The sequence below is a fragment of the Diceros bicornis genome, chromosome 5 (assembly GCF_020826845.1).
Source record: "Diceros bicornis minor isolate mBicDic1 chromosome 5, mDicBic1.mat.cur, whole genome shotgun sequence".
Taxonomy (NCBI): Eukaryota; Metazoa; Chordata; class Mammalia; order Perissodactyla; family Rhinocerotidae; genus Diceros; species Diceros bicornis.
In genome coordinates this window covers 57,306,167-57,318,956 of record NC_080744.1, presented here as the reverse complement: position 1 = coordinate 57,318,956, position 12,790 = coordinate 57,306,167, and the positions used below count along the sequence as shown (strand labels likewise).

General features: G+C 41.6%; 1 protein-coding gene across 6 annotated transcripts in view; it reads right to left on the bottom strand.

Moving 5' to 3' along the window:
* The window catches only part of TLN2 (talin 2), a 419,612-nt gene that overhangs the window by 116,744 nt on the left and 290,078 nt on the right, over positions 1-12,790 (bottom strand). For all 6 annotated transcript variants that reach the window (XM_058541740.1, XM_058541736.1, XM_058541742.1 and 3 more), the window contains 6 exons: positions 11,078-11,244; positions 8,203-8,331; positions 6,903-7,016; positions 4,689-4,802; positions 2,560-2,694; positions 477-605 (listed from right to left, as the gene is read on the bottom strand). In XM_058541740.1, the coding sequence (XP_058397723.1) occupies positions 477-605; positions 2,560-2,694; positions 4,689-4,802; positions 6,903-7,016; positions 8,203-8,331; positions 11,078-11,244 (788 nt within the window). The remainder of the gene's footprint in view (positions 1-476; positions 606-2,559; positions 2,695-4,688; positions 4,803-6,902; positions 7,017-8,202; positions 8,332-11,077; positions 11,245-12,790) is intronic.

The following is a 12,790-nucleotide window of genomic DNA, read 5'->3' as shown; positions in this document are numbered from 1 at the left end:
TCTTTATAACCTCATTGTCACCCATTTCAGAGATACAATACCTGGAACAGAGAGGAGATACAGGACTCGTCTATAGCTTAGTTGATGACACAGGCTGGATCTAGAAGCCAGAACTCCTAGACCCAAACCTAGTTCCTCCAGCTGCACTGTATATTCTTTACAGGAAAAGGCCGCAGGATTAGAACACTGGCCTCAAACACTAGCATGTGTCTTGTTTAAGAAAAAGAGGGATGAATATTAACAGATGCCTGTTCATCCCCAGCCAAACCCCAGGAAAGCACACACAGAACCATTACCAGAGGCCCCCTTAGGGTGATCTCTATCTTAATGCAGTTCTAAAGAAATGTGGCTATTCTAGGGCTCTGCATTAAAAATGCTTGAAATTTAGGCACACTAACCACAACTTCTAAAAATGCTTCAACATATCATAACAAAAGGTAGAGCCCCACCATGCAGCTGGCTCTAACATCTCTTACCGTTTCCCCTGGAAGTGGTTTCAGCTGACTCTCCACAGCCGCCATCTTGGCATCCTGCAGTTCATTCTTGAGTGTCTGCACAGTGCTCAGAGCCGAATCGATTTCCATAGGACCACAGGCTTCATGGGCCTGTCAACAGAGTTGGGAACGTGTGTACACAGTCTTCTTGGGAAAAGTGTCCCCACTACTTTGCAACATGGGAAATGCCTTTCTGGACATAACCAATGATTCTCCAAATCTAGCAATAGGAACAAGGGTAGCAAGCATTTCCTGAGAAAGCAAAATCATGCTTAATCAGGACTTTGTTCTAAGTTCCCTAAATAATCAATTACGTGTGTCTCATCACTGGATATACTTAAAGTCTCCTTGAAGCTATTTTTATCTGAAATGCATTTGCCTCTCAGAAAACAGAATCCTTATTCACTGTGTCTGGGTTCTAGAGATGGGGCAGCTGGCACAGTATGTGTGCACCTGGAAGCCTGGAAATCATGTGGTGAAGAATGAATGGATGAATGAATGGACAAACAAACCCGGGACTCTGGGGATAAGTCTATAGCAACCTTAATGATTCTGTTTACGAATTTCTAGATTATAAACCATTATCTTTCTACACTGAAGATTACGATAGATTTTTTTACTTAGTAAAAAATTTTGTTTTAAAAAAACTTCACTCTCTTGATCATTTAGAACACTGGTCTCCAAATGCTTTGTTCGTACACCCCCAGCACACGTATGTTAACGAATTATAAGCATGTATAATTCTTGATCAGTATATTAAATACTGGTAAATCTTAATTTCTTTCCTTTTTTAGGTAACAGTAACAACAGCAGCAGTAAATACTAACTGATTGATTTCTATGTGCCAGTATTACCAGGTGAGGAAACTAGGCACAGAAAGGTTAAGTAACTTGCCCAGGTCACAAAATTAGTGAATGGCAAGGCCAGAGTTTGAGTGTGGGCTATCTGATTCCAGAGTCTATGCTCTTAATCCTTACACTATATAAAAAAATACTTAAAAGCTCTCCCAGTGTCTTTCTGAACCCACTGGACAGTCTTGCTTGAGCCCCACTTTGGAACTCACTGCTCCAGAGCAGCTGTTTGAGCTGGCTGTGTCTAGGACTCACTGAGGAAACTTGTTGAAATGCAGATGTTCAGGCTCTGTGACCAGAGATTCTGATTTGGTTGCTCAGAGGCAAGGCCCAGGAACCTGCACTCTACGTGCCCCCAGGTGATTCCAGGGCAGATGGTCCCTGGACCTCCCTTTGAGAAACCCAGCTCAAAATACTCTATTATTAGAGTATTACTGGAGATAACCTAAAGCTATGGATATTTTTCTTTGGCTATGGAGTGCACTGTTCATATTAAGAATTCAAGTCAGCTTCCAACCTTCTTCCCTGGCTCATGTATGAATGAGTCTGCTTGTTTCTATAAAGGGATTGTTACAAGGATGAGAAACGAATTCACACCAGAACTTCATGCTAATATCACATCAAACAGTGTAGTAATGAGGCCCTCTGGTAATTAATAAGCTCCAGAGACAGAAACTCATTAATCCCCAATTCTATGCTATTGAGGACCTTGTTCAGGTGAAAGCTCCCATGTAAATGTGAAAACCTTTCAGGGCAAAAAAGATTAAATAAATAACTCCTGAAATAGATTTACTGCCTAAATAATTTGTTATTAAGTTCACAAGATGATACCTAGAAGATACAATCACTTATTTTGGCTCACAATTTACCTGGCACCCAAGAAACTGATAACTACCAGTCTCCCCTAAGATTGTGAAAAGTAGACCATTGCTTGTCCCAGGGTATGGGAGGAGGGGGAGGCAGGCAACCTAACCTAGTTTAACAAAAGTCATCTGTAACCAGAAGGTGATAACTAAGTCTAGGAGAGAGTGGCTGCAAGTGATAAAAGCCAATCCACACGGGCATCCTTAATGGTCATGCAAACGAATGGACAACTCTGCCAAAAAATATTTCCAGCAAGGTCCAAGCCCCAGCTAACACCCAGGTCACACCAGCAGTAAGGAATTAAAAGCTCCATTGAGGCAAGCTAATGGCTGGGACAAGGGTCCGCTTGCCTTCTGCGAGGCGGTACGTAGCTCCGCCAGACTGGTGGCGAGGTTCTTGGCACACTGGCTCAGCTGCATGGCTGCAGCCTGGTCGCTCACGGTGGGCACTGCGGCTTTGGCAGAGGACACCATCTTGCTTCCGGGCTGTAGCGAGATAAACAGAAAATAAGACATTTCCTGGGCAGCAAGAGACAGAGTAGAGACCCAAACAGCAATGCTGTGAATCAGCCAGAACTCACCTTGCCCTAAAACAAGGAATAGTAAAACCATCTAGATTCCACACGAAAATTGCCACCCCAAATCAGATACTCCAGGGCAGTACATTCTAACAGTCTTAAAAAAAAAAAAAATAGTATGTGTCATTGAGGGAGGGTCAAAATTGCGATAGCGGCTTGAAATGCTCATTTAAAACAGATTTCAAAGCGAGTTTCTTATTAAACACTTTTCTTTGCGTTTCTTAGAGTAGTTCGTTAATCTGTGCCTCAAATATATCCAAAACTATTCAAAAATATATATTTTAAATAATTGATTCCCCTTGGAAAAGATATATTAAAAAGTGTGCTCCATGTACTAGTTGTAAATTTATTTCATTTTTATTTTATTTATATTTAAAAAATATTTTTATATATATTTTATATATTTATTTATATTTTATTTCATTATTATTTCATTCATTATTCATTGAATGAATGTAAGTTCATTCAACTTTGTCGGAGGGCAGTTTTACAACATGTATGAAAAAAGTTTAAAATACACACTTTTTGGTCTGTTGATTGCATTTCTATTTATTTCTAACTTTGCCTTACTCTTGTAAAGATCTGATGTGTCTACAATAGCAAAATTAAAAGAACAAAAGACAAAGGACAGACAAAGGCAGGCACAGAGTGGACCCTGGAACACGTCTACACTGCTCTGTCATCATACCCTGCAAGCCTGCCGGCAGTGGGGACAACACGGCTGGCTGCAGGCCCTCTGACCACCTAAAGAAAAAGAGAAACACTTTGTCCAAGCCACAATTCTCAATGTCCCCAAGAGAAAAATAAGCTGCATGCAATTCTATTTCTAGGAATTTAGCCTAAGGAAATAATTCAAGAGGGGTACAAAGATTTGAGCACCCACAAAGACTTTTACCATTTTTTTATCATTGTTTATGTTTTATCGTTTACATTTATTGTTTATATTTATTATGTTTTTTATCATTGTTTATGATGGCAAATAATTGAAAATAACTTGTACGTCCAATGACGGGAGAAAAACTAAACACAACAGTATAGCCACATGATAGATTATTCAAAATCACGGATGTTCATAATATGAATGTTAACATGAAAAACAGTCTATACACAATGAATCCAAATTTAAAAGAATATGTACATACATATGTGTGTTTGTGTGTGTAGTTAAAATGTGAGGAAATACATCAACTTTTTCATGTCCTATCTCTGCATGTTGGAGCTACGGCACTTGAAAAACTAACCAGATAGTTGTATCACTGGGTCCTGTAACTACAGCTTCAACTAGACAGAGACGAGGAAGAGACTAGCCCAACCACATGAACTGTTGATGAGATACAAGTAGACACCAAGTCCTGAGAAATTTGGAAACAGGAAGTAGGTTAAAAAGGGAGTTTTCCTACAAATAAATATTCTCATCTTATTTAATTTTCCTTAAAATGAATCTACCTCTCACCCCACAAAGACTGACAATACTTAGGAATTCTACAATTGCCACAAGAAACCGTCACACCTTTGGAGAAGATGCACTCACCATTGTTTGTTTCCCAGGTTATGAATAACAGCATTAGGGACTCCGGAAACCAGGAAACCTAAAGCAATACCTAGTACAGGGCTGTTCATCACAAGTTGCAACTTATTATATGTTTTCTCTCATAGAAGAGAAATAAAGATGATACTCTTGAGAAAACCGATTATGTGCCATCTCCCGGGGCAATTTCCCTGCATATCAGCATTTCGCTTCGCCAAGCTAAATCTACCTCTTCTGAAACTGCTTCAAGGTCTGCTTACTGCAAAGACTTTGCTTTGGCTCTGGAATTCATTTATTCCTCCCCTTAAGGATAAAGGGCACCCCCTACCCAGTGTGGGGCTCTGGGACAACCAAGGTGAATGCTTCTGTGTTACCTGGAGGAAGTTCTGGCTGGAGATGATGAGAGCCAGCTGGGCACTGAGGTCTTCTGTTTGGGCTTGGCTCCCTCTGACCCCCTGGACCAGCTGAGGGATGTGATCAGCCACCACCTACAGGAAGCAAGGAAAATTAAAACTGAGTACACCTAGTATGGTGAATTATCAAAAACAGGTGGAAAATGACCCAAGCGATCAATGTTTTTTTTTTTGGATGTGCTATCACTCCTGGGGGATGCCTGTGCCAGACCTTGGATTTACACAGCCAGCTGGGTCCTCCCCAGCTCTGAATCCTAACATAGTACCTCTGGGTAGTTCTCCCACACACGCTCTACTCTGTGGTCCCAAAGGTCCCAATACATTCAGTACAGAACAATTCTCCATAACGAGGCCTTAAAAGAACTTCTCTACTTGCAACTCACACCATCCTGGCTCATGAGGGTTGAAAACCTTAGAATCAAAGAATATATCAATTCACAGGTGGCTAAACTCAAGTTATATGGTCTCATGATCAGAAGAAAGAAGTTCTCAACCACCAGCTTTTTTCACTTCAATTTCTTACTCTGCAGGAACACATTCTGTCCATCAGCTTGCATATTGTCATGGCTCTTCTTCCTCTAAGTAGCCCTCCCCATTTCTCAAACTGGAAAACCAATGCCCAGAGCAGAGGAGGGAGGCGTAGCATCCCCAAGCTGAGCCACTATAAAGTGACAGTCTGCCAACGCCTTAGGACATGACCTTTTACCCTCTATGTCCTCCCGCATTTCCCCTCTGTGCCCATACCCCAAGTGACTGACCAGGCCGTCAAAGTCATAGCACAGCGGCCAACACAGCTGATGAAGGTCCCAAGGGCATCCCACCCTGGTGACATGTTTTTTTCAGGAGCCCACTCCAGCAAGGATTAAAACAATATATTTCCATAAGACTTTCCTTAGGTCCTCTTCAGGACTGCTGGCTGCAGTAATTTGGTCCTCATTCCCCTCTGCACCACAACCCGATAAATAGTAATGCTCTCATTTCCTGACAGTGACACCAGAGGCCGAGTATCTTCAGTTTCCTCACAAAATGTGGAGGAGCGGGCTCATACTGTAGTATTTTCCTGGACACAAGTAGCATGTGCCCCCTGAGAAGCGGAAATGCTATTTTTCTACCCCTGCTGGCAGCTGAATGGAGGCTCTGACAGGAAACAAACGCCCCCTGCAGCAAGGGCCTGCCTCTAAGAAAAACCCCTACTTTATGTGTAGAGTCCCGAGGACAGGGCCTCACTGCATCGCTGAGGTTTTTATACTAGAGCATACTTGCTTCTCAACATGGGGCCTCGAGGAACCTGGAATCAGGACTTGGAAGGCTCTGGGTGGTTCCTCTCAGAAGCAAAGCCATTTCCGAAGAAGCAGCAGCAACACTCCTCACATGTGAATCATTTCACAGAGGAGATTTCAAAAAGGAGAGAGAGGGCCGTTAGCTCTCAGAACCCAAGCACAAGCAAACAGGCCTCTCCACCCAGCTCCCACTGTCAACTGCAAATACTTTCAAAAGCCTTCAGTCAGACTCACTGCCAACATGGAGGCAATGGCTGCACAATTACATTTTGTGTCTGGCACCATTCAGGGGTCTCCTGGGAAAGTCAACTATCTGGGCCCTCAGAGAAGGCAACAAAGGTGTTTACTGCACTCATCGTAGTACATTGGCCTCACCACAGCATCAAGGCCCAGGTCGCAGAAGAACAGGCAACAAGAGAAAGTACTAAGGCGCAAAGTCACTGAGGCCAGACAGGATGAAATAAATCCATAAGGTGCAATCAGAGCAAAGCAGGAAATCAACCCTGCTACGGCGAGTAAGACTGGATGCGAAGGCCCCACCTCAAAGGGAGAAGGGCACTCTGGAAATTCAACACTTTATTACTATTTCAGAGCCTGAAAATGGCCTGGTCATTGATCCTCCTTGATTTGGTCTCTTGAAAACAAAGGAAAGAATCTAGACAAAGGAAAGACAATTCTGGAAAAAACATCACACTCTCCTTCCAAACACAGGCCATCCACTTAACAGACAAAAACCAGACACAAGAGTATGTGTACACCTGGAACATGGGAGCCGGAAAAAACTGGATTAGGGGTCTGGATGATCAGTCTTAACCGAATTACCAGGGTACTTGGCGTTCTAATGCTATCAGGGTCATCTACAGCAGACCTGGCTCTCTGGCAGGCAGAACCTCACCTTGCAGCTCTGGACCAGCTGCTGCTGGGCCGCGGGGTTCTTGTTGGACACGGCTGCGTTCTGGGAGGCAGCGATGGTCTGTGTGGCTGCAGCTGCAGCCTGCTTAGCTGCAACCTGGAGAGGAGAGTGAGAGGAGGTGGCCAGGGTTCAAACGTACAAACACACACGTGCACATTTATATACGTCCCTTTTACTAAAAGGGTGGCATTGGATAGCTGCACGTTCGAGAAAGGGAACTCCAGGTACAGACTTGCTCTTTAAACACCACTGATGATCCTAACACAGCCCTCTTATCCTGATTTGGTTTACATTCTCTGGGACAAGTGATAAAGACAGGCACGCCTGTAAGCTCAAGTTCAGATGTTCATTTGTCTTTCTCAAAAAGACAAGGGACAATTCCAAAACAGTGATGGCACTGATAAGCAGCACCAAGTCTAAATGTTTTAGGGAAAAAAATGTCTCCCACAGGCAGCACAGGCTGCTCTCTGTGTCAAACACTGGTGCTCACGACCTCTCGCAACCCATGGGAAGCCTCGGTTCAGAAAGGCTCAGCTTCCCCACCAGAGTGCTTAATCACGTTTACTCTCTAGTCTCCTGCCAAGAACAAGGAGGCCCGTTTTCTCCCACAATCCAGTAGTCTACCCATGGAGGGACTCCTCAGACAGGCAGGTTCTCAGCCTCTGCCTTCCCAGATTTCAGTGTAAGAATCTCTTGTATACATTTGTGAGAGGAATTTATTCTCTTACATAGTTTGTGCCGATGACTATTTTTTTCCAGAATAAATGTTCGGAAAAATGACAAAAATATTTCTTATTAATCCCTCCCCATACTTCTCCATCCAAGCCTGATCCCCATTTCCAATCTCCCCAAGTCCATATTTTCTATTGGGAGCCCTGAAAGAGTCATTGCCTTCAACAAAATATACACATTTTTAGCTAACAGTCCTTCCTGAACATGTACATCCCTTAATGCCAGAAAAAAAAAAAAACCTGGTTCCTCCTGAAAAAAAAAATTGAATTCTATTCAAGAATGTTAAACTCAGAAGAGATTTTGGCTTTCTGAAACCATGAATTGAAGCAATTTTTCAAATTATGTCAAGGTACCTAAACCATTGTACCTAAAAGTACAATGTACCTAACCGATCTTTCAAATTATTCATAGTACCTAAACCATTCAAGTATATCATTAATCTTGATTTAGCTTCCTTTATATAGGCATTGCCTTGTTAATTTTATTATTTTTTCAAATAACTCTTTGCAATCTAAAACGGACATCCTAGAAAAGCAGGCTCTTTACTGACCTCCAATCGGTTGACAATTTTCTTCTTAATAGCATTCTGGGCAGCAGCGTTGGTTGCCACCCGGAGACCTTCTGCAGCTTCTCTCAGTCTTTGCTGCTGGTCCTCATTCTCAGGGTTGGCTGCAGCCCCCTGAGAAGGTGAAAATAAAGATTTCAAGAGGTCCAGGGGGCAGCATGCCACAGACACTGCATTCATGCCTTCAATTTTACTTTTTCCTAGTAATACAAAGTATCTGGAAGAAAGAGAGCGAAATGCTTCGAGCAATATCTTTATGATAAAGATGTTTTCTCTTACAAAAAAAGATATCTACCAGGGGATGTTTCAAAACTGCATGGCTAAATAGTAGAAATTCACTGGTAATAAATTAAACACTTGAGATCATAGCCTTGGTCGTCCATATAAATTAACCTGTGGTCAAAAATCCATGGTTAGAAGATGTTAAGATAAAGCTCCCCTGCCTAAATCTCTCAGGGAGAATTTTATTTTAATTGGCATGACAGACACATCACTGCTGAAAGATTCTGCTGTCCTGCAGTACTGGTATATGAGAATGGGCTAGGATCATGGTATAAACACATGGGCAGGGGTAGAGGGAGTGGGAGGAGGGGAATGTCATCCAAAACACTGTAAGGAAATGTTCAAGACAGACCATGCCTAGAAATTTTGTTCTTAGAGAGCCTGAGTTGGAAAGTACAGCAAAGTGAAGCTGGGACCTTACTGTACTGAATTAACGAGAGCAATTGATGCCCTTATCCTGGGAGGGAAAGAGAAAGATGCCGTGCACAGCCCATGGCCACACTTCCCTTGTGTAACTCCACGGCCCTTTTATTGTGTTGCTGTAGGTTCAAGTGTCTTAGGAATCCAAGTGGATTTTATTTAGATGAGTGGGATTCTGAGGTAGGGAAAGGCTAAAGGTAATGTAAGGAGAGGATATAATTCTACTGCACAGTAATTCAACAAAGACTGAAAGCTCATCCAGCCTTCCACTCCCACCTGCAATAAAAGCAGCAATGAAGATTTTTCTCACTGGGCCTGGATGTTTTGTGACCAGTGCTTGTATATAGACAAACAAGTTTTTTTCAGTGAATACTTTAGGGCAATAATATAGCTCACGAGGCAGAGAAGATGGCAGAAACAAATACATCGATTATTGAAAACCAATTTTCTGAATGTCTACATTTTCCTAATGGCCAGCTTGCCAGACTTACTAGTTTACAAGAACCTATTTTTTTGAACTATTTGTAAAAGTTATACGAATTCCTACTGGATGGACAGTTTTAACACCTGCGACAGAAATGTTTTGGCAATCCTCTTGAATGTAATCTTCTATTCTTTCAAACTTTAACCACTTTTAATTGTCTTGATTTTGTGTTTCCAGCCACTAAAAAATTATACTTTTGCATTTCATGTGTGAAAGGATTGTTCGACCTACTTTCGTATTCTTTTGCAAGTTCATGCAAGTCATTTTATTTGTTCTGGCCATCAGGTCTTTTTCAAGCCACTCCTTTATCAACTCCTCAAGCGGTACACCAACCTGAATTTTATATTTTGAGCAGCAGGAAACCAACTCTTCTACACTTCACACTAATGTGGGTGTTTAGAGCCTTCCTGAGCAATGTCTTTTTTATGACAAATGTGTATTAGATGCAGGGTACTAATCTTGGCCTGAAATCTTAGTTACTGATCAGGAAACATATATTTTTTCTGCACATTAAATATACTCTTTGGAAGTCTAATCATTGTGCATTCTTCAGCTTTCAACAAAATTCAGCAAATTAAAATATTGCTATGAAGACAAAGTGACAACTTTAAAAGTTAAAAGAATTTGCAAAAACACTTAATGCTGTCCCATCTAATATAAATAATCAAAAAAATAACAAATACTTCAACAAGTTCTTGGTAACTTGGTACATTCAGTGGGTTGGCGTGGAAAGCACTGCACATCTCGATACAAATGTGCACATTGGTCCTGGTTATGTGATGGTAGGCTTAATCTTTTTGAGTTTTAATTTTCTCATTTGTAAAATAAGGGATTGATGAGATTTTTCACTAAGGTTCTTTCCAGTTTATCAAGTAATTTTTGTGAACATGAGGGTTTACTTGAAATAGCTATGTTTGGACTTAGAAGTGGGGGGAAAAAAGAAATATAACTAGTAAAAACCATTAAAAAATTAACTACTCTACAAAACTCTAAGATATATTTTTGCTAAAAGGGATGGTTAAACACACACACACAAGGTCCCACCAGTGACCTCGTGAATTAGGATCTTTGGGGGTGGAATTGAGGTATATGAGTTTTAATGTCTCATGAGGGCTCTGAAACAGGGCCTTGGGTTAACAATCACTGGGTTTTAGAAGCATCATGATATAAAATAGCTGTGAAAAAGCACAAAGCTGACTCTTAACTATTCAAACTCTTCCCTAATATTTAAAATTACTACTGAGATTTGAACAGCGAAACAGGAAGCAAAATCTTGATAAGAGTTTAGTTGAGAAATCACACGGAGTGCAAAGCAACATTAAGACCGCAGGAAGAAAACAGATGTTAAGTGAATTTACTGTTGAAAATCTCAAGTTTAAATTAATCACCATTTTCAATAAAGCCAATGGTGATGATCCAGTGGAAAAAGAGCACTCGCTAAGCAGGGATTTCGTTGTCTGCGGCTGAGTCAGCACCGCTCCCCTCAAGGGTTTCATTCATAGTTACAAGACCTTCTCCTTTCCCACTCCACCAAGGTTAAACATTACAAAGCGCTATAGGTTTTATACAAACAAAAATGCACACTTGGCTGACCATTCTCTATCGTGAAGGTCTCTTCCAGATCCTAACTCTTAATAATGGTCACTTTTCAATCGAGCGAATCCAATGTAATACCTTTGCAGCTTCCACCATGCGAGCAGTGGAGTCAGCCAAGAGTTTTGCTGCTGCCAGGAGCTTCTTTGAATTCTCCATGTCGATTTCAGCTTCCGCATCTGACCTCATGGCGTTGACGAGGTCTGAGGTGGCCTGGGCCAGGACCCGGGCCTGGCGCACCATTTCACCTAGAGGACAGGATTGAGGATGCAGTCTGTCTGCTCTCTAAAGCTCGGGTGAAACCTCAGGAGCCAGCACAGTCTTGTCTCTACTCCTCTGGCAAGAGGGACAGAGAGAAGTGGGACTCCATGCTCGATTCCTAAGCAATGCAGCCGAGTTAGACCTAGAACTGAAAATAGTCCCTATGGCGGCCAGGACTGCATGCCTCGAACACATCCAAGTTCAATCTTTATGAGGGATAAACGTGACACAAGGAACCAAAGAGGAGCTCTTTATAAAGAGAAAGCAGGGAACAAAATTATGTGGATTTATTATGTGCACTTACTTTTAGTAAATATTTACTTAACAAAATAGTATTTACCTTATTTCAAGAACACTTACACAAAAGTTCCTATAATAAATTCTTTGCATGATGGGCATAGAAAAAACTATTTTAGAAGTTTTAAATGGGGGCCGGCCTGGTGGTGCAGCGGTTAAGTGCACGCGCTCCACTTCGGTGGCCCAGGGTTTCGCAGGTTCGGATCCCGGGCGCGCACCAATGCACCACCTGTCAAGCCATGCTGTGGGGGCATCCCATATAAAGTTGAGGAAGACGGGCACAGATATTAGCCCACGGACAATCTTCCTTGGCAAAAAGAGGAGGATTGGCATTGGATGTTAGCTCAGGGCTGATCTTCCTCACCAAAAAAAAAAAAAAAAAAAGTTTTAAATGAATTTGTATGCCACCTAACACCAGATGAGTAATATCACACAATCCACTGTATTCGGGTCATTTGGCTCTAGCTTATAGGAAGCACAGACCCCAGTTTGATGCTCAAATGCTAAGGTTTGCCTTGGCCGAGTTTTCCCATCAGTTTTCTTTGCTCACCCCTTTCTTCCCAGCACTGGCTTGGATCTTGTTATTCATAATTGTTGGGTTTAATTGTTGGGTTTTACTGTACTTGTGATGTTATTGAAATCTATTTCAACTTCCTTTTGGAACTGGGAGGGGTGTAACAGTCAACATTAAAAATAAAACTAGTCAAACGTAAGGGATTTCTTCCTCTCCCAAAGGTCATTCGCGAAGAAAACCCAAAGCACTGTAACATTAAGGGGGGAAAAAAAGCTTTCATAAAAATCAAAATGTGCTAAATTCAAGGTATCATGGATTGGATCCTGGGACAGTAAAAGCACATCAGTGGAACAGTGGTGAAATCTGAATCATGTCTGTAGTTCAGTTAACAGTAATGTATCAGTGCTAGTATCCTAGTTCTGACACACGTGCCATGGGTTAGTGAGGATGTTACAGATGAAACCGGGAAGGGTATACGAGAACTCTCTGTATTACCTCTGCAGCTTTTCTGTAAATCTAAAAGTATTCCAAAATAAGACATTTAATAAAAAAACAAAAGGACAACAACAAAAAAATATGAATGTGTGGAGCATTATCTTCTTAAGTCATTTAAGAAGGATACAAGAAAAGCACAAGGTAATTTTCTTTAAAAAATACTTGTTATAAAGTACTGCTCTGCGCTGACAAGGAAGAAGGAAAACAGACCTCTTACAAACTACTAG